We start from the raw sequence: 26545 nt of genomic DNA, 5'->3' as shown, positions 1-26545 counted from the left end.
AGACCGCGCGCGCGTCTCTCGGGCCTCTCCACGCTGTGGTCGCGCCGTGGTGGCCGCCGTCCGGCCTCGCAGCGGAGATCCCAACTGTGTGCGGTGTTAGTGAGGTCGGCCAGGCTCCCTGAAGATGGAGGGCCCTCTGTCCGTGTTCGGGGACCGCAGCACTGGGGAAGCGATCCGCTCCCAAAACGGTAAGGGCGAGGGAATCCGGGGCCCGGCCCGCGATCGGTAGGCCGGGGCGACCCCCTTGGCACCGTGAAGTCCCCCGAGGAGACCGGGCCCAGCACAGCCCTCACCCGCGGGCCGCTTCGGCTCCCCGGCGCCCTTCCGTATAAGGGAAGAACGTTCGAGCACAGCACGCTTTGGGGGAGTGCCGGGGATGGGTGTGGGCGTCCACGCCCCGAGGGAGAGCCGCACTGCACGGAAGGCGAGCTCCAGACCTCCTCGCCTGCCACGCCCCACGCACGGCCCCTTTGTTCTTTGCCGGGTGGGAGCATCCCTGACACGACCCGTTTGGCCCACGAGGAAATACCTGCAAGAATTTAGGTGGGCTTTGCGGGGCTGCCTCCGGCGGGGCGGGTGCTTGGATTTCCAGTCTCGCAGTTGACAGCTGCACCCAGGAAAACCTAACGGAACGTAAAGCGAGTGTTAGGAAGCGGTACTGAGCTACCGGTGTCGCTGTTAGCGGTAGTACGAATTAACACGTGCATTACAGTAGTTGAACCTGTTTTCGAAAGCATTTAGCGGCTTAGAATCGTGGTTATGTTTATTCATTTTGTTATTTAAGCTGCCCCCCGAAACACGATCACTACCCAGACGAACTATCTACTATTATTACTAAAACTTGCTAGAGTGAAGCAGGCTGAAGTGTCCCTTAAATTTTTTTCTGCGGAGATAGAGAGATGGTTCAGGGGTTAAGAACACTTCCAGCAGACTCGGGTTCAATTCCCAGCATAGGAACTCACAACTGTTGGTAACTCTAGTTCCAGGAGATATGACACCCTCACACCAATGCACGTAAACTAAATTCAAATCAATTGTTTGTTTGTTTTTTAATTGCAATGAGTAGTGGCAGGGTTTTTTTTTTTTTTGTACTTATTTTTTGAACTTTTTTGGAACTTTTGACATATCAGTACTCAAAATAAAAATATTTAACCTTCACTAGTTCTTAAATAGGTAATTTTGTCTTTCAAAAAGAGTAAGTACAGATTTGTAGATTTGAGAAGACCATATGTGGTTGAGTGTCTCTTAGTTTGTAAGTTGATCTAAATTGTTTTTTTTCCACTGTTCCTCTACAGTTATGGCTGCAGCTTCTATTGCCAACATTGTTAAAAGTTCTCTGGGGCCAGTTGGCTTGGATAAAATGTTGGTGGATGATATTGGTGTAAGTATATCTGAACTGGTTTTGGTTACCTTGATAAAAATAGTTTCAATAAAACTTGGAAATTATTTTCTCTTTAAAGTCTTTGTTTTTACCTAAATACATTAAAGCTGAGTGTATGGTTTTTGTGCTGACCCGCTTCCTTCATATTTCTCAGGATGTAACCATTACTAATGATGGAGCCACCATCCTGAAGTTACTGGAGGTAGAGCATCCTGCGGCTAAAGTTCTTTGTGAGCTGGCTGACCTGCAGGACAAAGAAGTTGGAGATGGAACTACCTCAGTGGTGAGAGGCTACTGGGACTGCCTAGAGAACAGTCAGGAGAGTTGAACCCATGGCAGAATCGTTTGCTCTAGGTCAGAAGTGAGTCAGGTGTTTATGGTCTCAGACATCCGAAAACTAATCATTGTGACTAGTGTGTACAGTTTAAGTAGGGAGAGAACTTAAGGTAGTTGAATATAAGCTTGTTTTAAATACTGGAGTCTCATGAATTTGGGACTCATATTTAATCCTCTTGCAGTGATAATATTTACATGTAGAAAAGAGTTTCTTTTGGGGGGGGTTGTTTTCAATGTTTTTCAAGACTGGGTTTCTCTATAGCTTTGGAGACTGTCTTTGTAGATCAGCCTGTCTCTGCCTCCCAAGTGCTGTTATTAAAGTGTAAGCCACCGCCACCCAGCTTAGAAAAGAGTTCATTAAAGAAGAGAATGTTTGGGCTCCTTGGTTTGTTGTTTAATAGATACTTTTGAATTTTAAATGTGGGCAGGAAATCTTGGGAATTTAGAGTAGAAATTTGAGAGAGTCAATTTGCTACCGTAAGGAGCCAATAGCTAATCAGCAAGTGTGGTTAATGACATACGCTTGATGAATTATCCAATGTGCTGATAAAGTACTGTTTGATGAGGAAGGTGTTAGCTCTAGCTAAACAGATTGTGGGGAAATTTATTTAGAGATTTAACTTTGCCTTGAAAGAATGGGATCTGTTCCTAAACGATGAAAATGACCTTTGTCTAACTTGATAATAGATATTGTGACAAATGCCTTAACTCCTTTCAAAAGAAGGGGACAAATTCTTTTGTTTTTTAATTCAGAAAAATGGTTCTTAGTGTTTCATATTTTAAATGATTTTAAGATTTAGTTAAAAATACTAGACTGGGGGCTGGAGGGATGTCTCATGTTAACATTAGCACTGGCTGCTCTTCCAGAGGTCCTGAGTTCAACTCCCAACAACCAGATGGTGGCTCACAAACCATCTGTAGTGAGGTCTGGTGCCCTCTCTGTCCATGCAGAAGGAACATTGTATATATAATAAATCTTTTTAAAAAGCTAAAGTTTAAAAAAATACTAGACTAGCACAAATGATTTCAAATGTTAGCTATATAGCTTTTGCTGCACTCGATCTCTAAATGTAATGGATATAGATTCTGTTGTACTGGGATTTTAGCGTTTTTCTGGTGTTTGTAGCTTGGACCGTTGATAAAGAGTACTTTGTGGTGGTCTTTATTTCATATTTTTCAGCAAGCTGCTACTCACTTGTCTGCTGCAGCTACATAGTAATGCTAGGTCATAGCTGGGCATAGTGGCGCCTTTAATCCCAGCAGTTGGGAGACATTGTTAGGTGGGTTTCTGAGTTAAAGACCAGCCTGGTCTACAAAGTGAGTTCCAGGACAGCCAGGGCTACACAGAGAAACCCTGTTTTGAAAAAACAAGTAAAGGATGTTAGGTCATTTTAATGCTTTTCTGTATGCATAGTGCATATTGAATGCTATAAATACTTAATGTAGTGTTTACTCAACAGGTAATTATTGCAGCAGAGCTTCTGAAAAATGCAGATGAACTAGTCAAACAGAAAATCCACCCAACATCAGTTATTAGTGGCTATCGGCTTGCCTGCAAGTAAGATTACATTCAAAGAAAATGTTACTTGTGTAGTTGTTGTAGTTGTCTTACGTTGTGATTGATGAAGCTGCTGTACCTTAGCGTTCAGGAGGTCCTATTTGAAGTACTCAACCCAGGTACTTTTTTCCCAGTTGACTGCCACGTTTTCTTCTAATAGATTTTAGTGGCTATGCTTATGGGATAGATGAAAAGTGCCGTGATCTGAAGGAGGAGGGCTTTTCGGTGTCTTCCTCCTATATGAAATGGCTGAACAGAAAGCCATTGCCTGTGGCATTTGACAGTGTGCTAAATGTGGTGAAACGCAAAACTTTTGAGTAGTATGTTTATATTTTCTTTGCCGTGCCTGTAACAGGGAAGCAGTGCGCTATATCAGTGAGAACCTAATTATTAACACAGATGAACTTGGAAGAGACTGCCTGATCAATGCTGCTAAGACATCCATGTCTTCCAAAATTATTGGAATGTATCCTTAAATGATCTAGTGAAATTTGTCCCTATCCCCCTTTCACTCTTAAAAATACAGCTGGGTTTTATAGAATGTCGATTTTATGCAGTAAAACTTACAATGCTTGTCTAATGCAAATTGATCCAGTTAGAGGGAAAACAACTGAAACTGACTGATGCTGCCTGCTGCTGCTGCCTCCCTAGCCTTTCCACAGTGGAAGGGTGCTTGAAGTGTAGATGGTGGTAAGTAGACAGAAGTCACCTCGATGGGAGTAATAGTACTTTCTTAATGCTGAATTATTTTTAAAAAGAAAGTCTAGTTGAATTGCTTTTTGTGCCCTTGGGTCTTTTATTCCAAATCTGTTGTCCTTAACTGTTGTCTCAGAAATGGTGATTTCTTCGCCAATATGGTGGTGGATGCTGTACTTGCTGTCAAATACACAGATACAAGAGGCCAGGCTCGCTATCCAGTCAATTCTGTTAATATTCTGAAAGCCCATGGGAGAAGTCAGGTAGAAAGCATGCTGATCAACGGCTACGCACTCAACTGTGTGGTGGGATCACAGGGTATGTAACGTGGAAATGAGAATGCTACTGTTCCGAGTCACTTTGTTTGTTTCGAGTTTTTGTTGCTTGGCTGGTTTGATTTTGTCTCTGTGTGTTTTTTCGTAGTATACATCTACATAGGCTTAAATAGTTGTGATGGGGACCAGGAATAGTGTTACTGGCACTGAGGAGTGATAGGTAGAATTTAGGGCCTTAACTACACTGTGAAACTCTGCCCTTTTTTTTTTTTTTTTTTTTTTTTTTTTTAGAATTTGCGGTGAGTATCAATTGAAAGAAACTGTGTGCACTTGTGACTGTCAGACTTTCCTGAGGTTTAGTGTAATAAATTACCATCTAAATTTGATTTATATGTAACACGAAATTTTTTGTTATGTATTTAAGGATAACTGTCTTTTGTGAACCCTGGCATTGTTATAGTTGACCTTTTATTCATTTACAGGCATGCCCAAGAGAATAGTTAATGCAAAAATTGCCTGTCTTGACTTCAGCCTGCAGAAAACAAAAATGAAGCTTGGTGTGCAGGTGGTTATTACAGACCCGGAGAAATTGGACCAGATTAGACAGAGGTATATGGGAAGATTTTTGCCTATGAAAGGATGTTTGTAAATCAGCACTTGTGCTATGTTATAAAGTAATGGTTAGTCAAGCCACGCATGTCCGAAACAGATGGATCATTTAAGCTGATGAATTGTGGTCAGCATGGACAGCAGCATTGCCTCAAGTGTTGGTACTGTGTATGGCTTCTCACCTAAGATACTATGTACTACAGTAGTGAGACACAGCTGGCAGTGCTGACTGCAACTGCTGTGACACGGCTCCAGCACACTGCTCCGCTCCGCTCCACGTTGCTCTTAGGGGATTGCTGCTGTATAATTAGACTAATTTAACTTTTGATTTTAGTGAAAAAGAATAACAAGTCAAACTTATAGCACTATTATTTAAATTTTTAAAGTTGTTAATTTGGGTTTACTGAAATACTTTCTCTGTAGAGAATCAGATATCACTAAGGAGAGAATTCAGAAGATTCTGGCGACTGGGGCCAATGTCATTCTCACCACTGGTGGGATAGATGATATGTGTCTGAAGTATTTTGTGGAGGCTGGTGCCATGGCTGTGAGAAGAGTTTTAAAAAGGGACCTTAAGCGCATTGCTAAAGCTTCTGGAGGTAGGTCTCTCCCAGCCCAAGACACATTACATAGTAATATGTGACTGGGTCACAAGTCTTTGAACTGAAATATTGACACTGAGTTTCAAAAACTTCTTGTTCTTCTCTGTTGTGCTCAGATAGATTTATAGAGCCATATTTTATTATTTTTAGGTAATTAGAAAAGTTGCTTGCTGCTGAGTTGTTGGAAATGAGTGAACTGATTTGACCTTAAAGTGACAGTTTGTGTTAAGGAGTAGTGTCTTGTCTATGACCTTGAAATAATACATTGCTCTTCTCATGAGGAAAATCACTAAACTACAATCATGAAAACAAATGTGTGTCCTATGATTCTCATGTAGCGACTATCCTGTCCACACTGGCCAATCTGGAAGGCGAAGAGACTTTTGAAGCTACAATGTTGGGACAGGCGGAGGAGGTAGTCCAGGAGAGAATCTGTGATGATGAGCTGATCTTAATCAAAAAGTAAGAGCGACTGTTGTAAGTTACAGAGCAGTGCAGATTCTGTTGTGAAAAGAATTCTTTTCCCTTTACTTGCCGCTCTAGTCACTCACTGATAGAATCAGTTTAGGCGTGGGATAAAATTATATTAGACCATTGTGAATTGAGATAGTATTTTGTCTCTTGTGCGTGGACTAAACATTGTTCTTGGTGCCTTATGCTTAAATGTGAGCAGGATTTAACCAAGGGTGTTTGTATTGATGCTGCTTTCATTAATTAAAAAATACTAATGACTTTTTGTTTTTCATAGTACCAAAGCTCGTACATCTGCATCAATTATCTTACGAGGAGCAAATGATTTCATGTGTGATGAAATGGAGCGATCTTTACACGATGCTCTTTGTGTGGTGAAGAGAGTTTTGGAGTCAAAATCTGTGGTCCCAGGTGGAGGTGCTGTAGAAGCTGCCCTGTCCATCTATCTTGAGAACTATGCAACCAGTATGGTAAGGATGGTTTCAGAAAGGCACAGGAGACGGTGGTGTTGGGTGTACCTGTCAGAACTACTTCTGTATGCCGTTTGCTTTCATGAAGACACCTCGTATTTTTCTTTTTAGGGATCTCGGGAACAGCTTGCTATCGCAGAGTTTGCAAGATCGCTTCTTGTTATTCCTAATACACTGGCAGTGAACGCTGCCCAAGATTCCACAGACCTGGTTGCCAAGTTAAGAGCTTTTCACAATGAGGCTCAAGTTAACCCAGAACGTAAAAATCTAAAGTGGTGAGTTTACGATTTCCTTGTGTTCTATTGTCAACTGCTGTGGGTCTGTTTTAAGTTCATCACAGTACCGTTGTCTCTCCCTGTACCTTTGGGAAATATTTGAAGGGACTTGTCACATACTGAAACTTTACAGGCATCATTGTTGCTTGGTGCCTATATGTGTAATGGGGGCTGCTGATTTTTAGCACTGTTGCTTTTAGATGTCATCTCTGGACCCCATTCTGACTCCCTGGGTGGTCTGGAGGAAGTCCAAGAGGGTGGTCTTAGGTTATTCTCACCTTTTCAGGCAGCCCCCTCAGCTTACAGTGAGTGCAGTCTCAGAACAGTGTGTCCTTCTAAGGACGTCATAAAACATACTTAACACCAAGCAAGACAGCCATGCTGTCACTAGGCAGAAGAATCTTTTGACCACCAAACTGTATGCACTACATGGTTGAACATAATATTATCAGCGTACAACATGTGACTGCTAAATGTTTGGCAGATAAGGTTTCTCTGCTACACTACCAGCTTTTCTACTCCTAGAGATAAACTTGTTAGAATCCCAGTCTTGTGGGCCAGAATAGCTGGAACACACTTCTGCTTGGAAGAGGTAGGTCATTGAATCAGATTTTCACCATTACAGGATTGGTCTTGATTTGATCAATGGAAAACCACGAGACAACAAGCAAGCAGGGGTTTTTGAACCAACCATAGTTAAAGTGAAGAGCCTGAAGTTTGCAACAGAAGCTGCGATTACCATTCTTCGAATCGATGATCTGATAAAATTACACCCAGAAAGCAAAGACGATAAACATGGAAGTTATGAAAACGCCGTTCACTCTGGAGCCCTTGATGACTGATTGATTGGATTTCCCTTTTATTTATAGCAGTGTCAGGTGCAGTGTCTTGGCCTTGGGTGTCTCATTAAAGTACAGCAAGCTGACCACCTGGCTTCCTGTCCTCACTTTGGTCCTCTGATTTCACATACAATGTAGTGTTTCACTGATTTAGCAAGAAGCGCTCAGGGGTGGTGGCTGTCAGACAGGTCATCCTCTCTGAACACACATTGCTATCCCCATCCCACCCCCAATGCACAGGGCTGCCACACCACGCGTCCCGCCCATTCTCTCAAGGCTGTGTAACAAGGTCACTAGAATCCTACAGCCAGATGCTCCCAGAGGATGTCCCAAGGCAATGGCTCCTCCATCGATGTTGACCTACAAGGAGGGGAGGAGAGCAAGTCAGTCTTCTGTGGACACAAGCTAACACCCCCGTTTATCTTTGTCCTCTCAGGGTTATGCTAGCAAACCACCCTTTCAACTCCCACTCTCAAGCTTAGGAATAAATACTGCTGATGCCCTCACTGTGAAAACAAGTCAACAACGGGCAGAAGCAGCCTTAAATTTGGATTGTGCAAGTTCATTAGCAAACAGCAAAGCTTCTGTTGGTTACCTTCTCAGGGTTTAATCCAAGTTCTTTAGCTATTGCAACAGAGAGAGCTGCGTAGGCTTCATTGATTTCAAACACATCAACATTTTCCAGGGTCCAGCCTGCTTTTGCAACCTACAGGAAGAAAACGAACTGAAGTTAAATCATTAGTTATTAACAAATTCATGATGCGTGGGACTCTGGGAACTATACAGTTAGGTATGCCATGGTGGCCTCTTGACTCCCATGGGTTTAAAAGAACACCAGGCTACATAATGTTCCCAAAAGAGCACTATGATGGACTCCTTAATGACAATACCACAGTGTGGAAATAACTAGGTAGAGTGCAGCCTGTAGTGTAATCACTTAAGAGACTGAAACAGGACAACTAAATTTGAGACCAGGTTGGGCTGTGTAGAGCAAGACCCACCCTCAAAACCAAAAGTCCACACTGGAAAGATGGCTCTGTGGTTAAAGGTCCTGAGTTTAGTTCCCAGTAACCACTTGGTAGCTCACAACCATGTATAATGAGATCTGGTGCCTTTTGGCATTTGGGCATATGTGCACACAAAACATTAAACGGTATATAAATACACAAAACATGCATAAATAAAATTTAGCCAGGTAGTGGTGTTGCATACCTTTAATCCCAGCACTTGGGAGCCAGAGACATATCTGTTAGTTCAAGGCCAGCCTCTTCTACAGAGTGAGTTCCAGAAGGCTTAAAAAGCTACAGAGAAACAGTCCTAAAGAACTAAAACCCGAGAGCATAATCCAGTACTTAGTGACTAGCATTTTTTTTTAAAAAAAAAAGATTTATTTATTATGTATACAGTATTCTGTCTGCATGTATGCCTTTGGGCCAGAAGAGGGCACCAGATCTCATTGCAGATGGTTGTGAGCCACCATGTGGTTGCTGGGATTTCAACTCAACCTTTGGAAGAGCAGGCAGTGCTCTTAACCTCTGAGCTGTCTCTCCAGTCCACTAGCATTTTTTTTAACTAAAGAGTTTGAACTGGCAAAGTGACTGCAGGTGGAGTTCTTTGAATAGCACCTGATTTTTAAGTTTTAACCCCCAGAACCCACGTTTTAAGAAAGGCTGCTGGGCGGTGGTGGTGCATGCCTTTAATCCCAGCACTTGGGAGGCAGAGGCAGGCAGAGTTCAAAGCCAGCCTGGTCTACAGAGCTAGTGGAGACGCGTGCGCTTGTAATCCCATTGCTGTAGAGGCTAGGGTGGGCAGGTTTTAGGATTACGTGCTGCAAATGAAACCTGGTAGCATAAACCAAGTGAAAGCACCTCCTAACATTCCAGAGTAGAAAGGGGAGCTGACGACAGAGCAGCACACTTGGCACCAGGTAACATTCGTACACAGAAAAGTAAAGAAAGATTTTAGTTACGGTCATTACTGATGCATACCTGTGACCCTAGCGTTTGGGAAGGTACTAGCTGGAGGAGCAGAAGTTCAAAACCAACCTCTGGCTACGCAGTCTGAAATCAGGCTTCTTCAAACCCTGTCATACATGTGCCAAGTATGTCCACAGACATACATTACCAAAGAGACTCACAGCTTGCTTTATGGCTGGAATTGGTCCTACTCCCATAACGCAAGGCTCCACACCAGCTTGTGACCAGGATACTATTCTTGCTAAAGGTCTCAGCCTTCGACTCTCGGCTTCTGTCTTCTTCATAAGAACCACAGCAGCGGCACCATCATTCATCCCTGTGAACAAGTGACTTGGATTCTACAGTGCTCTTTAGGTCAAGTGTGTACCCAGGGCCACCACCTTTTCCACCTGAAAGCATCAAGTTATTGACAGATTGGCAAAGCCCTTGGCTGTGACTCATCAGACCACACAGTGTACTTAGAAATGGTCAGGTTTGGGTATGATGTTGACCATACATGATTAGATGCTCCCAATAGCTATAGAGAAGAGGGGGTCAAGGATGAAACGAAACCGAAGAGACACCCAAAGCCTTCCAGGTGCTGGGGCTTCCTGAAACTGGAAAAGTATGTAATGGATGAACATAGGAGGGTTTTGTTTTCAGATAGGGTCTCACCATGTAACCCTAGCTAGTCTAGAATTTTTTATGTAGACCAGGGTGATCTTGAAACCACAGAGATCTGCCTGCCTTTGCCACCTAAGAGCGAGAAGTGAAGGCCTGAGAAACTGAAGTTCTTTGTTTTCTTTGTGTGTGTGTATATGTGTGTGTGTGTGTGTGTGTGTGTGTGTGTGTGTGTGTGCAGGGGAGATGGTGTCCAGACAGGGTTTCTCTGTTTTACAGTCCTGGTTGTCCTGGAACTCACTTTGTAGACCAGGCTGGCCTCGAACTCGCAAAAATCTGCCTGCCTCTGCTTCCCAAGAACTGGAATTAAAGGTGTGCACCACCATGCCCAGCTACTCTAGAGCTCTTAATTTTACTCTTTTCACTTGTATGTCTTGACTAGATGTCATGAAAGCAAGTCACTGCAGAAAAGATTAATAACCAACAATATAGAAAGGACAAACTTTCCCTAAACTCAGCTTTAGGTATTTTGTGTAGAAAGATTTACTTGGTAGACTTGTCAAAGTTGGTTCTTCCCATAATGCCCTTCAGAAATCAAACCTGTTGCGTTGGCAGATGTGACTGTTCCTGTCCCATCAGTAAGAAAGTAAGGTTTTAGCTTGCCCATGGCTTCCATGTTACTCCCATGGCGAGGAAACTCATCAATTTTCACTTCAGTAAAACCTGCAAAAAGTAAAACCAGTTACCTGGGATGAATACAGAGAAGGCAGAGTGCTGGGAATTACTAGAATTACATGCTACCCCCTCCCCATGAGAACTCTTCATGAGACAGTCTTGCTGTGTTCCAAATTCTCAGCCCTTCCTAAGGACAGAGGTTATTTGTATTATATGCACATGGGTTTGTGTGGGACAATGGTCTGTATTCTGTCAATTATATTTTAAATAAATGCTGATTGGCCAGTAACCAGACAGGAAGTAGAGGTGGGTTAATGTAACATGTGGGCCGGCTTGTTGGGGTTTCTGTCCCGCCCAGTACCCCAACAAGCCAGCAAGTCCCAAGGAAAATCACACGGAGTCTACATTAGGTTATAAACTGATTGGCCCATTAGGTCAGGCTTCTTGTTAACTCTTATAACATATATTACCCCATTATCCTTATCTATGTTAGCCACATGGGCTCAGTACCTTTCTCAGTGTGACAGCTTACATGTTGCTTCTTCAGTGATCTGCGCAGGAGTGCCTGAGGGAGCTCTGCTTCCAGAATACTCCCAGTCTCTTTTCTCCACCCCTACTTCCTGTCTGGCTTTTTCGCCTATACTGCCTGCCTGGCCAATCAGCATTTTATTAAAATATGATTGACAGAATACAGATAATTCTCCCGCACCATTTCCCTCTCTCTTTTTTTTTTTAAAACAAAGGAAAATACCCATAATCCATTCGTTGGGAATGTGGGCGTAGTATTTCAGGCTACTTCCTGCTGGTTGGGGGCGCTGATAGTCTTAAGGGGACCTAAAGAAAATTTAGAGTTATAATCAAGTCATGACTGGAGTATCCTGTGAGTCTTGATCATCTCAGGCAGTAGTCTTGAATCTGTTCTGGATGTAGAACTCAGACATCTGGGCCATCTGTTCCTATCGGAGATTTTTCAGGTGGCCTCCCTTGGTCAAAGGTGATTATTCTTAACTCTGAATAAATCCAGAGTCTCTCGTTTTCTGTGGAAACAAAAGCAAAATCTCTTCTCCAAAGTAACATACCTTTTGACTTCAGTTTTGAAGCCAAGGTATTTTCAAAATTCCTATCTTGGATTAGTTCAGTAGCATTTATAAACAAAAGTCTTTTAGCAGTTGTTGCTCCTTCCTCAGCAATCAAACAATTTAAAGAGAGCATAATAGCATACAGTATGAAGATTCTCTGTGCATTTTCCATCTTTATGTGGCTTTATTTTAACCTCTATTTTTTTTATTTTTACTTTTACTTTTTGAGACAGGATCTTTGTATATCTTTGTCCTGGAATAACACTGTAGACCAGGCTGTCTTTGAACTCACAGAGATCCTCCTGTCTCTGCCTCCCCAGTGCTGGGATTAAAGGTGTATGCTACCACACCTTGAACTCACAGAGATCTGTCTCTGCCTCCCAGGCATTGGGATTAAAGGCGTGTACTACCACACCTTGAGGTCACAGAGGTCAATCTACCTCTACCCCTTGAAGTCACAGAGGCCAATATGCCTCTGTCTCCCAGGCATTGGGATTAAAGGTGTGTACCACCACACCCAACTACTCTCTTTCTTCCTTTTTTTACATTAAGAACTTTAACTTTTAGCCTGCATATATATTTTTAACACACTGTAAAATGTTTAGAGGTTTTCTTCCTCTTTGAATCTCTCTTTACTGTATATCTCTTTTTCTGACTACATAAGCCTTTAATTTACTAAACAATATGGAGAGCAGTGGCTTTGACGGCTAGATGCAGCCCAGTCCCCAGCTCTTCAGTCTCATGGCTGAGATACCAGCCAGAGCTGTGTTCACTGCCACAACTCTATGGCGTTTCAAGGTCCTTGCTAGCAAGCAAGCTGCAGCATTCTGCTCACAGACCACACTCAAGTGCTTCAGGTTGCCTGCCTGAAAGAGTCAGAGTCTGCCTTGGCAGGACAGCCTAGAAAGCCGGCATTTTAAAACAGCGCAGCTTTTTTCCTGCTACGACTGAAAACCGAAAAGCATGCGTTCAGCTTTTCACCAACAGCATTTAAGTGTTTCGTGGCAGGACCTCTTAATGAGCTGCAAGGTTTTGCAGCTAAGGCTGAGTCAAGAAGCCTCTCTTAGATGAGAGCATTTGCTTGCCTCTAGCAAGCAGAGCAGAACCGAAAAATTGCTGCTACCAACAAAACATGCTTTACTCTATTCTTTCCCAAGCTTTCTCAAGCTTTCTGTGGATTCAGTTATCCACGTCTGGGCGCCATATGTAACACGAGGGCCGGCTTGTTGGGGTACTGGGCGGGACAGAAACCCCAACAAGCCGGCCCTCGTGTTACAGGTTAATGAGAACAGAATTCTGGGAAGAGGAAAGCCAATTCCTCTGCAGTCCTGACGCAGCACAGAGCAAGCAAGATATAACTGCCTCACCAAAGAAGGTACCAAGCCATGGTACATAGACAAGAATAATGAGCTAATATAAATTATAAGAGTTAATAAGAAGCCTGAGCTAATGGGCCAATCAGTTTATAGTTAATGTAGACCTCTGTGTGATTTCTTTGGGACTTAATAACTGCAGGAACCAGGCAGGACAGAAAACTCAGACAACTGGTTTGAATCATTGCATTCAGCTGGCCACAACTGAGTGGCTCAGGACTGGGATAATCCACCTTCTATGAGCTGAGCATGAATGTCAGTTATGAATAAGGGAACTGTCCTAACTTGATATGTCCTCTGCAAATGGGATGTGAGAAGCACATGGAAGCAACTAGGAAAGCTTTACTTAGACTGTGTAGAAGAGTTGTGTCCCCTAACAGCCACAAACCGATGCTCCACTTCTCATGGAGCCCACTGCAAACACACTGCAGCCGTGGACCGTTTGAAGACGACAGTTTCCCATGTGTCCATATCCTATGTAGACAGCGTTTTCCAGCCAGGTGTGGCGGTGCACCTGTAATCCCAGCACTCAGCAGGCAGAAGTGGGAGGAGGCCAGCCTGGTCGACATAGTGAACTCTAGTCCACCCAGGACTACACAGCTGCACCATGTCTCAAAACAACACATCACCATCAACTCTCTCACATTCCGATGTGTGAAGCCTACACCTCTACAACTTGTAAAGCCCCAAGTTCACAACAGCCCTCCATACCACCCTTGGGTGTTAGTCACACCTACAAACAGGCTCATGTGTACTGTGGTCTCCATACTCACCTTTCCTGGAAGACACCAGCACAGGCACGATCTCCTTGTCAAAGTGGCCAGCTTTCTGTGCATTCTCCGCCCTGTTCTGGGACAGAACTGCAACCTTGTCCTGGGCTTCTCTGCTCACTTGCCATTTTTTGGCTACATTTTCAGCTGAGGAGAAGAAAAGAAAAAACAGCATTTTCAAGAGCTGGGTGTTGATAGCTCAAGAATACCAGAACACACCAGCAGTACACACCAGCAACGCACACCAGCAGGCCTCCTGATAGGACGAGAGGCAGTGCACACCCACAGTGCATGCCCACAGTACATGCCAACAGTGTACACCCACAGTGCACACCCGCAGTGCACGCCCACAGTTCATGCCAACAGTGTACACCCACAGTGCACACCTGCAGTGTACACCCACAGTGCACACCTGCAGTGCACACCTGCAGTGCACACCAGCAGTACACACCAGCAGTACACACCAGCAGTGCACACCTGCAGTGCACACCAGCAGTACACACCCGCAGTGCACACCAGCAGTGCACACCTGCAGTGCACACCAGCAGTGCACACCTGCAGTGCACACCAGCAGTACACACCAGCAGGCCTCCTGATAGGCGAGAGGCAGTGCTCTACAGGCTGGCTCCACTACCCTGATAGTAGACCTGAAAGCTGGTGTCTCTTGAGAGACATTTCTTCTCTCTTTCTATACGTGGAAGTGGAAACTTCCAGAAATCAGTATCCAGATTCATCATTGATATTTTTGTCCCATTTACCTGAACATTATCTTCCCTAATCATCTGAGGGAAAGATGAACAAATTTCCTTTTACCTCTGAATTATAATTTCACTACATACTTTCTGCAAACAAATTATTTACCTACATAATGGGTTGTTTAAAGGTATAATCAATTCAGCTTCAAAATACTGAAAAAAAAAGCCAGGCAGTGGTGGTGCACATGTTTAATCCCAGCACTCTGGAGGCAGAGGAAGGTGGATCTCTGTGAGTTCAAGGCCAGCCTGGTCTACAAGAGCTAGTTCCAGGACAGGCTCCAAAGCTACAGAGAAACCCTGTCTTGAAAAACAAAAAAACAAACAAACAAAAAAAAAAAAAAGCAGAATCAGGACTGGTGATGATATGTCTCTCCAGATAAAGATGCTTGCTACTAAAGCTGAAAACCTGGATTCCACAGAGTGGGGTAGTACCTGACTACGACAGGCTGACCTGTGACCTCCAGGCTGACCTGTGACCTCCAGACATGCACTTTGGTACTTGAATATCTGTGTGCCCAAGTACACACAAGAATAGATTTTAAAACCTTTTTTAAACAATCAGGAAATTTAACATCAATACTATTTCTTAACTCATCTTCAAAGTTTATCTATTGTACTATTGACTCTTAAGAAAAGACCAGATGCATTAATCCCAGCTCTTGGGAGGCAGAGGTAGGTGTGGATCTCTGAGTTGGAGGCCAGCTTGGTTACTGGCATCTCACAACTCCGCCTTCTTTCTCCCAGCATTCAGTTTAATTTTCTTACCTAGCTCTATTCTTCCCTATCACATGCCAATGCAGATTCTTTATTCATTAGCCAATAAAAGCAACACATATACAGAAGGACTTCCCACACCACCTCTAAAGAATTCAAGATTCAAAGGCTGAGGTAGAATCCTGCTCCCCAGAGAGGCTGAAGAGACATCAGTTCACCTAGCTCACCTCCTCACATCCCCTAAGAAGTCTTCCTGCTTCTCCTCGCCCCGCCTTAAAAACCCTTCTCTATCTGGTTCCTCCTACACCTTCCTGTCAGCTAGTTGCTGAGGCAGCCTCATGACCACAGGAGAATTTTATTTAATCAAACACATCTTTGCATCATTAAACAAATGTTCCAGATCATAAAGAAAAATAATACACCTTAAATTAATATTCTGCAACACCTGAGAATTATTACGCTATGAAAAATATCTTTCTTGGCAATGCTTGGTGGCATACACCTTTAATTCCAACACTTGGGGGGCAGGGACACGTGAATCTCTGTGAGTTCCGGGCTATCCTGGTTCAAGTTCTGCTAGGACTACTGTCTAGATAAGACCCTGTCTCAATTAAAAGAAAAGGAAGAGAGGGAGGGAGTGAGGGAGAGAGAGAAAGAAAGTGAAGCCTTTCTTGGACAATTGAAACAGATTAGTGGATCAAGACACTTTTTGTCAAGGTGGATGATCTGAGTTCACTTTCCCAGACCCCATGTTGGACAAACACAAAAACACACATGAGAGAGAGAGAAAGAGAGAGAGACAGACAGACAAACAGACAGATCACCAGGTGAACACCTGTTCACTACCACACCATAACAGCTAAGCAGGGAAACTCTCAGACTCACAGCCTATGCAACGAACCTCAAGTCACATGCTCTTGTAAACCTTTTCAAAGCCAGTATTTGCAGCCACATCAGCCTTACCTGTGATGCCCATGTGATAGTTGTGAAACGCATCTGTAAGGCCATCACAGAGGATGCTGTCAGCCAGCGGCATCTCACCCACCTTGACTCCTGCTCTCAGATGAGCCAAGTGAGGGGCCTGGAAACAGGACGTGAGAATAGGTTAGACTTGGTGGTCATTATCCTCTCCTTATGAATGGTCTGGACCTGACTTCCTCCCTCTTCATTTACCCATCAAGCCCTTCTCCCCACTATCTGCTTCCCCAGGTCAGGGACTGAATCCTCTTGGCATTAGCAGACCATCCCACCTGCCTCCTCTTAGGAATCTCTTCCTCAATAACTTGCCCGTTTCCATTTCTCCCTCAAACCTATCCATTCTGGGTTTTAATTCCTTATGATTCCACTTTTTCCTTCTAGCTAGACAAGTATTACCTAAGGCGATGGCATAAAAACCCCAATCATGTACCTACTTTAAAACATGTTATGTGTAAAATGGGTGGTGGTGGCACACGCCTTAATCCCAGCACTCAGGAGGCAGAGGCAGGCAGATCTCTGTAAGTTCAAGGCCAGCCTGGTCTACAGACTGAGCTCCAGGACAGGCTCCAAAGCTATACAAAGAAATGCTTTCTTGAAAGGATGCCCTGGAGCTGGATTATAGACAACTGCAAGGCCCCTGACAATGACGCTAGGAGCTGGACTGGAGCACGTGTCACAGCAGTACGAGCCCTGCACCACTCTCCATTGCTCCTGCACATCTAATGTCCATTTGGACAGGAGACAGAATACCCACAGGGAGAACAGGCCGGTTTCAAAATGAACTGAGAGGAGGATTTCTGAGCAGAAGGTTTTTCTAACTTCCAGCATCCAAAGGAAAGGGTAATAATGGACCAGGAGTTCACAGAGGTGAGTCAATCATACTATGATATCTAGAAAAGTACAATGATATCTAGGAATGAAAATGACATAATTAAACCCATAATATCATATGATTATTGTTTATAAGACACAAAGAAATAAAAGCCATGCTTTAAAGTGGCAGCTCTGGACATCAATGTTCCCACCTCTAAGTTGGGAATAACAACACTGGCATGTTGACCACACACAACAGCCCTAGGTCCAGATCTGCACATTACTGTGTCTGACCAGAAGGACTAGTGGCTGAGCTCACTAGGACTCTGACTAGTGGCTTCCAAGGTCAGCCCTGGAGCTGCTTCAACAGGAAGAAGATACTGCTCCACTGTAGGGCCAGCTTCAAGGGCAGCACTTGGCAAGACGGAGCAGGATGGCAAACCTCCTGGAAAGGGCAGCTCTCCATGACCCTTGGCCACGTTCTTTCTTTGGATTTTTGAGACAAGGTCTTGCCGTGTGATCTATGCTAGTCCTGAGCTTCTGGGCTCAATTGCGTCTCAGTCTCAGCCTCCTGAACAGCGGGGACTGGACATGCTTCACCATGGGTGCCTTTTACGTGTTCTACCCTCTAGGAGATCAACAAAATCTCGTCCCTGGGGTTCCTCCCGCCCAAGGGCCATGGCAAGAAGGTTAAGTGGCCAGCTGTGACTGGACCCCTCCTCACACTGGGAAAGCATAAAGACAAGCTGGCCTGTCTCCTGTTTCCCTCCGTCCTGCTCAGGTGCCTTGTGCTCTGTGTGTGGATCATGGTCTGGAGTATTTGTGTGTGGACTGCCCTGAGCTCTAGCTCCCAGTCGAAAGTAGAACACTGTCTGGGGCTGTGCTGTGACCTGGACTGATGATCTGTGTCTAGGAACAGGCTGCTTGAGCTGACAGAATCCCACCTGACCTGTTTGAGTTCAGTTGCCCTAAGGCTTTCAGCTGTGGGGCATTGTTTCTAGAAGTTCAATCCAATATGAACTAGGGATTTTAAACAGCAGAGTTTATGAGTTCCACTGACCACTCTGTTTAAAGAACATTTAGATCCATCTCTCCAAAAAAAGGTAATGCCAGCCCTTGTGTGGGTAGTGATGGGTGGATTTCTGTGAATTTGAGGCCAACTTGGAATACTTGGGGAGTTCCATGCCAGTACAAGCTACATAGGACCCTCTGTAAATTCTGGGGGTGGGGGAAATAGCATGGTGGTGCACACCTCTGATCCGTGTACTCAGGAAGCAGAGACAGGCAGATCTCTGAGTTTAAGGTCAGCCTGGTCTATAAAACGAGTTCCAGGACAGCCAGGACTACCAAGAAAACTTATTTTTAACAACCAGTAATAAATGAATAAAAACAAAAGGGGAAAAAAGAAAAAGAAAGACGTTTCAGTGAGGTGGCTCAGTGGGTACAGGCAGTTGCACCAAGTCTGATGACCTGAGTTCAAGCCCCACAACACACCTGGTGGAAGAGGAGAATCTGCTCCAGCAGCTGTCCTCTGCCTCCACCCGCCTGGGGGAATGGGCATGTGCCCACTTTATTTTATTATCATTTCTTTTTTGATATTAAAGGTGTGCCCCACCACTTCCAGCCCTATTATTGTTATTTTTATAGAGGAGAATGATAGCAGTGCATGATGGGAAACAACCTACCACAGAAATGAAAATCCTGACAGCATCTCAGGTGGCGATCTGGGGCCTAACCATGACATCAGTCAGGAGCAGTTACTCCTTTGTCGAACTATCTAATATTTATTCTTTGATAATAAGTAGAGGAGTCGAATTATAAATCTGGATGATTCAGGTGGCCTCAATGACTTGTTGTCAACATCATAAATATGAAAATAGTCTTTTATCTTTTTAATGTTCTCAAAACGTGTTTCCTGTAGTAGAATGTTTACTAACTTTTTAAGCAGGGTAAAAAGGAGCTTTTAAACCTTTAAAGTTGGGAAGTAGAAAAAGATAAGATATCCTGATTAAATTGGGAACATGGGAACCTTGGGAGAGGGTTGGAGGGAAGGGGAGAGGCAGGGAGGGGAGCAGAGAAAAATGTAGATCTCAGTAAAAATCAACACCCCCCTCAAAAAAAAACCCAAAAAATGTTGTAAAGAAGACCACTCTTCAAGAAAAGTTTTGGGGCATGTGGTCATGGTGCACACCTTTAATCCCAGTACAGAGACAGGCAGATCTCTGTGAGTTTCAGGCCAGACTGGTCTACTGAGTGAGTCTAGGCAAGCCAGGACTGCACAGAGAAACCCTACCTCAAAAAAAGCAAAAGAAAGAAAGAAAGAGAGGGAGGGGGAGAGAGAGAGAGAGAGAGAGAGAGAGAGAGAGAGAGAGAGGAAGGGGAGAGGGAGAGAAAGGGGAGGGAGGGAGGGAGGGAGGGAAAGAGAGAGAGAGAGAGAGAGAGAGAGAGAGAGAGAGAAATTAGCTTTGGATACTTGGATAATATTCAAATATTTACAAAGGTTTCTGAGCACAGTAGCATATGCCTGTAAACTTAGCACTCAGGAAGCAGAGCTGGAGAGACAAGTACTTAAGGTTAGGCTAGGCTATGTAATAATTCCTGGGCTAGCCTTGGCTACCTAGTAAGCAGGGATGAGACAGCAACCAGCTAATCTTGGGGATTCATTTCAGAAAACATTGTATGCTTCTGGAAAAACAGCTAAGGAAAAATCACACCTTGGCTCCAAGCTGATGATGAGCTGTTCTTCATTTCCCATCCAACCTGGAGAACAATGGACATTCAGGCAGGGCTCCTGGCTGAGTCCTTGTCTGTCAGCAGCACACATACCCTAGGTGACAAGGATGGTGAGCCCCTCTGCACTTACCTTGCTCATGTTCTCCATGCCTCCTGCAACCACAATGCTGGAGTCACCTATGGCTATGGACTGGGCTGCAAGGCACACGGCTTTTAGGCCTGAGCCACAGATCATCTGGCAGCTCCATGCTGGGACCGAGTAGGGGATTCCTGCACCCACACTGGCTTGTCGAGTAGGATTCTGCCCACAACCTGGAACAAGGAACACGGAGGCCTCTGAGCCATCAGGAGAAAGTAAAACATGAGGGGACAAGTGTGGGCTAAATGCCCTCAGGCAGCTAAGTTCTCAGCAGCACAATGCCTGCTTCCCTCCCTCCCTGCCACTCCACCTGGGGCAGATGGCACCTTGTGCAACTCCTAGGTGTTTCCAACAAGAAGCTTCCTCCTCCACAAGCACGTTCCCAAAGCCTTAAGACAGACCCTCAAGACCTTTATCTCTAGAGGCCAGACTTTTCCTCCTACTCGGCAAGAGATGTAACTAAGGCCAAGGGTGACAGCCAGCCGGTCACATGGCTGTAAACACAAGGCATAATTCAGACATGGAGAGCATTTGCTCCCAGGTTCATAGCATATGATACCTAGGAATTACGGGGCCTATAACTTATTAGACCATGAGAAAAGCACATGTAACAAATTATATATAGAATCAGGCTGTTGTAGGGTTCACCGCACTCCTCAAGCTTTGGCAGGAGATCATACATCACAAGTTCAAAGCTATCCTGGGTTGTACACAAAGTTTGAGACCAGCGTCTACTGCATGGTCAGTTCGAGGCCCACATGTACTGCATAACAAGTTTTAGGCCAGCCTGCACTACCTAGTAAGACTGTCTAAAAAGGAAGGGTGGGGTAGGGTCTGGTGATTAAAAGTCCTTATCGGTCTGGCGGAGGACCTGAGTTTTGTTCTCAGTACCCACACAGTGCAGGGCACAACAGCCCTGTGACTCTGGCTCCATGGGACCTGTCGCCCTCTCCTTGCCTCTGTGGGCATTTCTCTCAAGTACTTAAACTCATATACACATACACATATTTTAAAATATAGAAATAGCTGGGCGGTGGTGGTGCACACTTTTAAGACAGAGGCAGGTGAATCGCTGTGAGTGCAAGGCCAGCCTGCTCTACAAAGAGAGTTCCAGAACAGTCAGGGCTACACACAGAGAAATGCTGTCTTGGAAAAAAAATCCCAAAATAAATAAATAAGTAAATAAAATCTACAAGTAACATACATATATTACATATTATGTACATATACATACACACACACAGAACTGATAAATGTCTCTCTTTCTTAACGGAGGGGACTGTCCTCAGTTGGAATATAACACATACTTAAAAGTGGCAGCAGGCCAGGGAAGTTCTGCTCTTCACCTGCCCAGGACCTTCAGAACCAGGAAAGGCCACCGGGAGTGCTGCAGTGGGAGGGGACCTGAGAGCTTTACCTTTCAGCTCCGCTGGGCCAGCCGTTCACTCCCTAGGGACTCATTTTCTCTTATTTCACTGATTCTTGCACCTCTCACGACGCTTTCGCTTTCCTGTCCATTGCTCAGGTAGGTTTTAGGTCTTTTGTTTGTGTTTCTTCACCCAGTTTGCTAGACTTCACGATACTCTCTGGGCACATCTTAGATACGACCCTCATATTCCTATGTCCTTCCCCTTTTCTTCTTTCTCTTCTTCCTCTTCCTCTTTTCTCTCCCTTTTGGAGACAGGGTTTATCTGTATAGCCCTGACTGTCACTCTGTAGATACTTCAAACTCATAGATCAGCCCTCCTCCCACGTTTTTTATGTTCCTGTCTTGAGATTTAGGTATCTGGTGTCATTTCTTGGCTTGCTCGCTTTTTTCCTTTTAAATTGTCTTTATTCTTTCAGTTGAAGTATTTGCAATGTTCAAGTGGCACTTGGATATGCTAGTGTTGAGTGTGTAGTTTAGAAAATAACTCCTCAGATCAGAAGCTCTGGATGCCTGACAAAAGCTTTATATTATTCCTTGGGAGAGTAACAAGAGATGTTTGATAGCATCATTAAGCAATTATCATACTAGCCGGTTAATAACAGTGGCCCTTTGACATCAATAACCTGGAGAACAAATAACCAAAGATACTATGGAACGTACTGGATTTCAATTAATAAGATTAGGAGTGGGAGGGAAGTAGGGTGGGTAAGGGTAAGGGTTAAATGGCAGACAGACTTTGAAAGGAGAGCACGGGCAGGAAGAAGTCAGTATTTAGATGGACTTTGAAAAAGTAGTGTGGATAAGAATTAAGGATTAGATTAACGTTGGAAAAAAGAAAAACCGAGGTTAGCAGCTGGGAGGGGAAGGTTGAGATGGTTATAGTCCATAGATTTTAGAGTCTGTTAAATCTACAGAAGGTTATAGTCAGGTAAAAGAAACAAGACGGGCAGGTGGTGGTGGCACCTGCCTTTATTCCCAGCACTTAGGGGGCAGGAGCAGGTCTACAAGAGCTTGTTCCAGGACAGCCAAGATTACACAACGAAATCCTGTCTCAAAAAACCACACTAAACAGCGACAAGAACATGAATGAAACAACATAAGTCCTCCAAAAGTCAACCCTAAAACAGCGGTATCTAGTGAGAGTAAATTAACTGAAACCCCAGACATAAAATATAATAATCACATCCAAGAACACAAACAAATGGCTGAATGAAACAAGACAGGAGATGGATAATGTGAAACAGGAATTCAACAAAGAGATAGAAACGATGAAGAAAAAAAGCAACCCGAAATTCTGGACATAGAAAGTGTAGTAAGTTAAAAACAATGCTGAGCAATGGTGGTCCACTCCTTTAATCCCAGCACTCAGGAGGCAGAGGCAGGTGGATCTCTGAGATCAAGGCCAGCCTGGTCTACAGAGCAAGTTCCGGGACAGCCAGGGCTACATGGAGAAATCCTATCTGAAAAAACCAGGGGAAAACCCTCTGTAAAGTCTCAGTTATAGAGCGCACCAAGGACAGACAGACAGTTTGGGCTTAAAGACCACGTGGAGAAACTGTCACAGTCCAGCAAGGACAAAGACAAGAACTCCAAGATAGGCGCGGCAGAGATGAAAAATCTCATTCCAAAGGCACAGAAAACAATTCCAAAAGAATCATAACAGAAAATTTCCCAGAGCTAGAAAAGATATGTTAATCCAGGTAAAGGAGGCGTTAGGGACACCAAGCAGACCACACCACTGCTTGTCACATTACAATTAAAGCACTTAATATACAGAGGAAAGAAAGTAAACTCTAAACATCAAGAGAGAAGTGCCAAGTCAAACACGAAGGTGGGCACATCAGAATGACACGTGATTACTCTACTAAAATGTTTATTTTATTACTAATAAACTATAATATACTAATATTATACTAAAATGTTTATTTAACTTTTATTTTGTGTGCATTGGTGTGAGGGTGTCAGATCCCCTGGAACTAGAGCTACAGACAGTTGTGAGCTGCCACGTGGTGCTGGGAATTGAACCTGGATCCTCTGGAAGAGCCCACCGGGCTATCTCTTCAACCCCCTCAGCTGAAAGCTTAAAAGCCAGGGGGCTTAGAAAGATATATAACACGTTCTGAAAGATAAAATACTGCCAACCTGGAATACTAAGCCCAGAAAAACTATATGTTATAATAGAAAAAAAATAAAAAACCTTCCGTGACAAAAATAGACGGAAGGAATTTATGGATATTAAGCCAACTTTACAGAGCATACTTGAAAAATACTTAGAAGAGATAAACAAATTCACACATTCATCCACAAGGAAGAATAAACCAAGATAGAATAATACTAAGCAAGAGAGAAAGAGGAAAATAAAACAAACAAAAACAATAAAATTCAACAAATAGGCAGGCATCAGTGAACATCTTTCAAAAATAACTCTGCATATTAATGATCTCAGTCCCCCAATCAAAAGACTCAGACTAGTAGACTGGATGAACAACAGGAACTCTTTGTTACCTCCAAGAAACATTCCTCACCGAAAAGGACAGATACTACCTGAGGGTGGAAGATGGCGCTGTGGATTCGTAGATGTGTGAGTTTAATTTGTTGAGCTCAGGAAGTTAGAATGGACACGGAGAGGAGGAGAGGAAGAGGTGCGAAGGAGTGAGGGGCTATTAGTCCTGGATAGGACAGCAAAAGGAGGAGTATTGGGGTACAGAGATGCGGATGGATAATGGGAGAGAGAGGGGATGAATGAAAACCTCTTCCGGAAGCCCACTGTTCTGTAAGCTAATTAAAAGACATGTTTTAAAAGGGAGTTTAAACAAAGATACCCTACGGAAGTGGAATACACTTTCGCCAGGAGGCATGGTTGGTACCGGAAACCTGGTCAAAAACCTATGGGTCAGGAAATCATAAACCCTAGTTGAGGGGACCTGAATTTTGTTCCCAGCACTCATGTCAAGCAACTCACAACTACCTGTAATTCTAGGCCCGGGGGATTCAAAGCCCTCTTTTGGCCTTCACACACCCTCACATATATGTACATACATGCACATACAGAGAGACACTCACATGCTCTAAACAAATAAAAATGGACAGAGACAGTTGGATCTCTGTGAGTTCTAGGCTAGCCTGGTCTTCATGGTGAGTTCCAGGACAATCAAGGCTATAGGATGAGACCTCGTCTCAACAAACAAACAAATACATCCCTCCTCCTGTCCCCTTTTTTCTCTGACAAAGGGTCTTGCTAGTGGTTCAGACTGGCTTCAGCCCCAGGGTGCTCAGTTCCTGGACTCCAGGGTGCAGAGTTACACCCTTGTACCGTCAGGCTGGGCAACATGAACTTTCCCATGCTGAAATGATGCCGTGGTGGAAGTCACAATGAAGGTGCATAACAGGGTTAGGTCATTGTTAAAGACATCCCATCCCCTTTACATAGGACGCACGAGATTGGTTTCATGTACAAAATCATAAACATTCTGTATAACCTCCAGACATTTGAATATTCAATAAATATAACTGAAATTCAATATATATTAAAATTTTAAAAATCTGTTGGGGGTTTTAAATTTTGAAATAAGTAGCTTTCTACATATGGAATATTCAGAGGCTGGAGAGACAGCTCAGTGGTTAGGAGCACTGTCTACTCTTCCAGGGACAGGTTTGATTCTCAGCAGCCACTTGGCAGCTCACAGCCACAACCATCTGTAATTCCAGTTCCAGGGAATCCAGGGTCCCCTTCTCTCTTCTGCCAGCACCAGGCAGGTAAGTGGTGCACAGACACATATGCAGGCAAAACACCCATTCAGAAAACATGGGATAGTCAGCCTGCACACCTACAAATGGGCGAGGTCCCAGGCAGAGTAAGAACAGAAGTTGGTTGTGAATACTAACAATTAAATTTCTACAATCAGTTCCAATGTATGCCGAGGGAGATAGGGGATGGCAGGGCGGTGAACTCGTGATTTCACACATGCTAACCACAAACGTCACCACTGAGCTACACACCCAGACCCCAGGTCAATTATCAACACGGGTGGTCAGGGTCACTGGTCTACAACCCAGCAGGAAGCAGAGGGAAAGTGAAGGCGTTCCTTCTCAGGCTCTCCTGTCTCCCTTCTTCAGGGAGTGATTAAGCTCCCACGAGTGAGGAACAACCTATCTCATGACAAGTGGACACGCACATACCTGTTCTGCTACAGCCATCCCTCCCGCTGCTGGCACAGTGCCAGGCCCACACGCTTTGATTGAATGTGTGGCATTTTAGGGGTGCGGGGAGGGCCACGCATACTCTCCTATGCACCAGGCTGGCCTTGCTTCTAACAATGCAAAGGCGGCACAGATCGGTTTTCTGGGATCACTCAGGGAAGAAGCTTGTAAAGGAGGAGGGACAGAAGGAATCCTGGCACAGGGAACTCTAAGACAAGAACTGTGCGGTGGTGTGTGTGTTCGTGTGCAAGTAGATGGTGTGTTTTTAATGAGCCCCACCTCTCCTGGGGTTACTGAGGAGTTACCTGCCGTCAAAACGTGTCCAAATATGACCTCGGACACCTCTTCTGGAGCCACCTTGGCCCTCTGCAGGACTTCTTTGATGACAGTTGTCCCCAGGTCGTGGACAGGCACTGTAGACAGGGCACCATTGAAGGAGCCTATAACGGAATGGGGGAGAGAGACGGCGTGTGAACCGAGGGAACACTGAGGATGGCCGAGGAGGAGGATGGGGCCACATGAATTTTAAACTAATGCTTCTCCAAGTCCAGGGCTGCCCAGAGTCTGTTGAGCTCAGATCACCAGTGCCTGGCACTTGCCACCACAGAGAGACCGATGGGCCACTATTCAGGGACACCCACCTATGGCGGTCCGGGCAGCCGAGACGATGACCACGGGGTCGGAACCTGCGTTCATCCTGCTGCTCCGCTGGCGTCCGCACAGCTCTGACTGCAATTGAGGAAAACTTTGCTCAGTCCGGGCAGAGCTGGGAAGTGATTATACAGCCGCCACGCCCCGT

General features: G+C 44.5%; 2 protein-coding genes and 2 non-coding genes across 4 annotated transcripts; 3 read left to right on the top strand and 1 right to left on the bottom strand.

Annotated features, from left to right (window-relative positions):
- Positions 1-4: 4 nt before the first annotated feature.
- Positions 5-7606, top strand: Tcp1 (t-complex 1). The gene is made up of 12 exons (XM_048420652.3): positions 5-188; positions 1296-1381; positions 1536-1664; positions 3178-3275; positions 3631-3741; positions 4108-4289; positions 4729-4855; positions 5279-5454; positions 5796-5919; positions 6206-6398; positions 6510-6673; positions 7299-7606. The coding sequence occupies exons 1-12, from the start codon at positions 125-127 to the stop codon at positions 7513-7515; spliced, it is 1671 nt and encodes a 556-aa protein (XP_048276609.3). The 5' UTR covers positions 5-124; the 3' UTR covers positions 7516-7606.
- On the top strand, positions 3402-3538 carry LOC125392458 (small nucleolar RNA SNORA29). Its single transcript, XR_007229537.3, has one exon. It is a non-coding gene; the product is annotated as a small nucleolar RNA SNORA29 (small nucleolar RNA).
- Positions 5977-6099, top strand: LOC125392457 (small nucleolar RNA SNORA20). Its single transcript, XR_007229532.1, has one exon. It is a non-coding gene; the product is annotated as a small nucleolar RNA SNORA20 (small nucleolar RNA).
- LOC125391320 (acetyl-CoA acetyltransferase, cytosolic) lies at positions 7509-26545 on the bottom strand. The gene is made up of 9 exons (XM_087912313.1): positions 26388-26545; positions 26052-26186; positions 20109-20290; positions 16418-16535; positions 13989-14132; positions 10689-10811; positions 9650-9804; positions 8108-8218; positions 7509-7872 (listed from the first exon to the last, which is right to left on the bottom strand). The coding sequence occupies exons 1-9, from the start codon at positions 26440-26442 to the stop codon at positions 7702-7704; spliced, it is 1194 nt and encodes a 397-aa protein (XP_087768439.1). The 5' UTR covers positions 26443-26545; the 3' UTR covers positions 7509-7701.

The sequence above is a fragment of the Myodes glareolus genome, chromosome 1, assembly GCF_982192425.1.
Source record: "Myodes glareolus chromosome 1, mMyoGla1.1, whole genome shotgun sequence".
NCBI lineage: Eukaryota > Metazoa > Chordata > Mammalia > Rodentia > Cricetidae > Myodes > Myodes glareolus.
Note: the sequence above shows the minus strand (reverse complement) of the source record. Positions and strands in the feature narration are given on the sequence as shown.

Bases quoted from the DNA above. Each gene is read 5' to 3' on its own strand.
- Tcp1 (XM_048420652.3), top strand. From the start codon at position 125: ATGGAGGGCCCTCTGTCCGTGTTCGGGGACCGCAGCACTGGGGAAGCG. The intron at 3,276-3,630 runs GTAAGATTACAT...TGCCTGTAACAG, and splicing joins GGCTATCGGCTTGCCTGCAA to GGAAGCAGTGCGCTATATCA. The intron at 3,742-4,107 runs GTATCCTTAAAT...CTGTTGTCTCAG, and splicing joins TCTTCCAAAATTATTGGAAT to AAATGGTGATTTCTTCGCCA.
- LOC125391320 (XM_087912313.1), bottom strand. From the start codon at position 26,442: ATGAACGCAGGTTCCGACCCCGTGGTCATCGTCTCGGCTGCCCGGACC. The intron at 26,187-26,387 runs GTGGGTGTCCCT...ATTCCGTTATAG, and splicing joins GGCTGCCCGGACCGCCATAG to GCTCCTTCAATGGTGCCCTG. The intron at 20,291-26,051 runs GTAACTCCTCAG...TCCTTGTTCCAG, and splicing joins TGGACACGTTTTGACGGCAG to GTTGTGGGCAGAATCCTACT.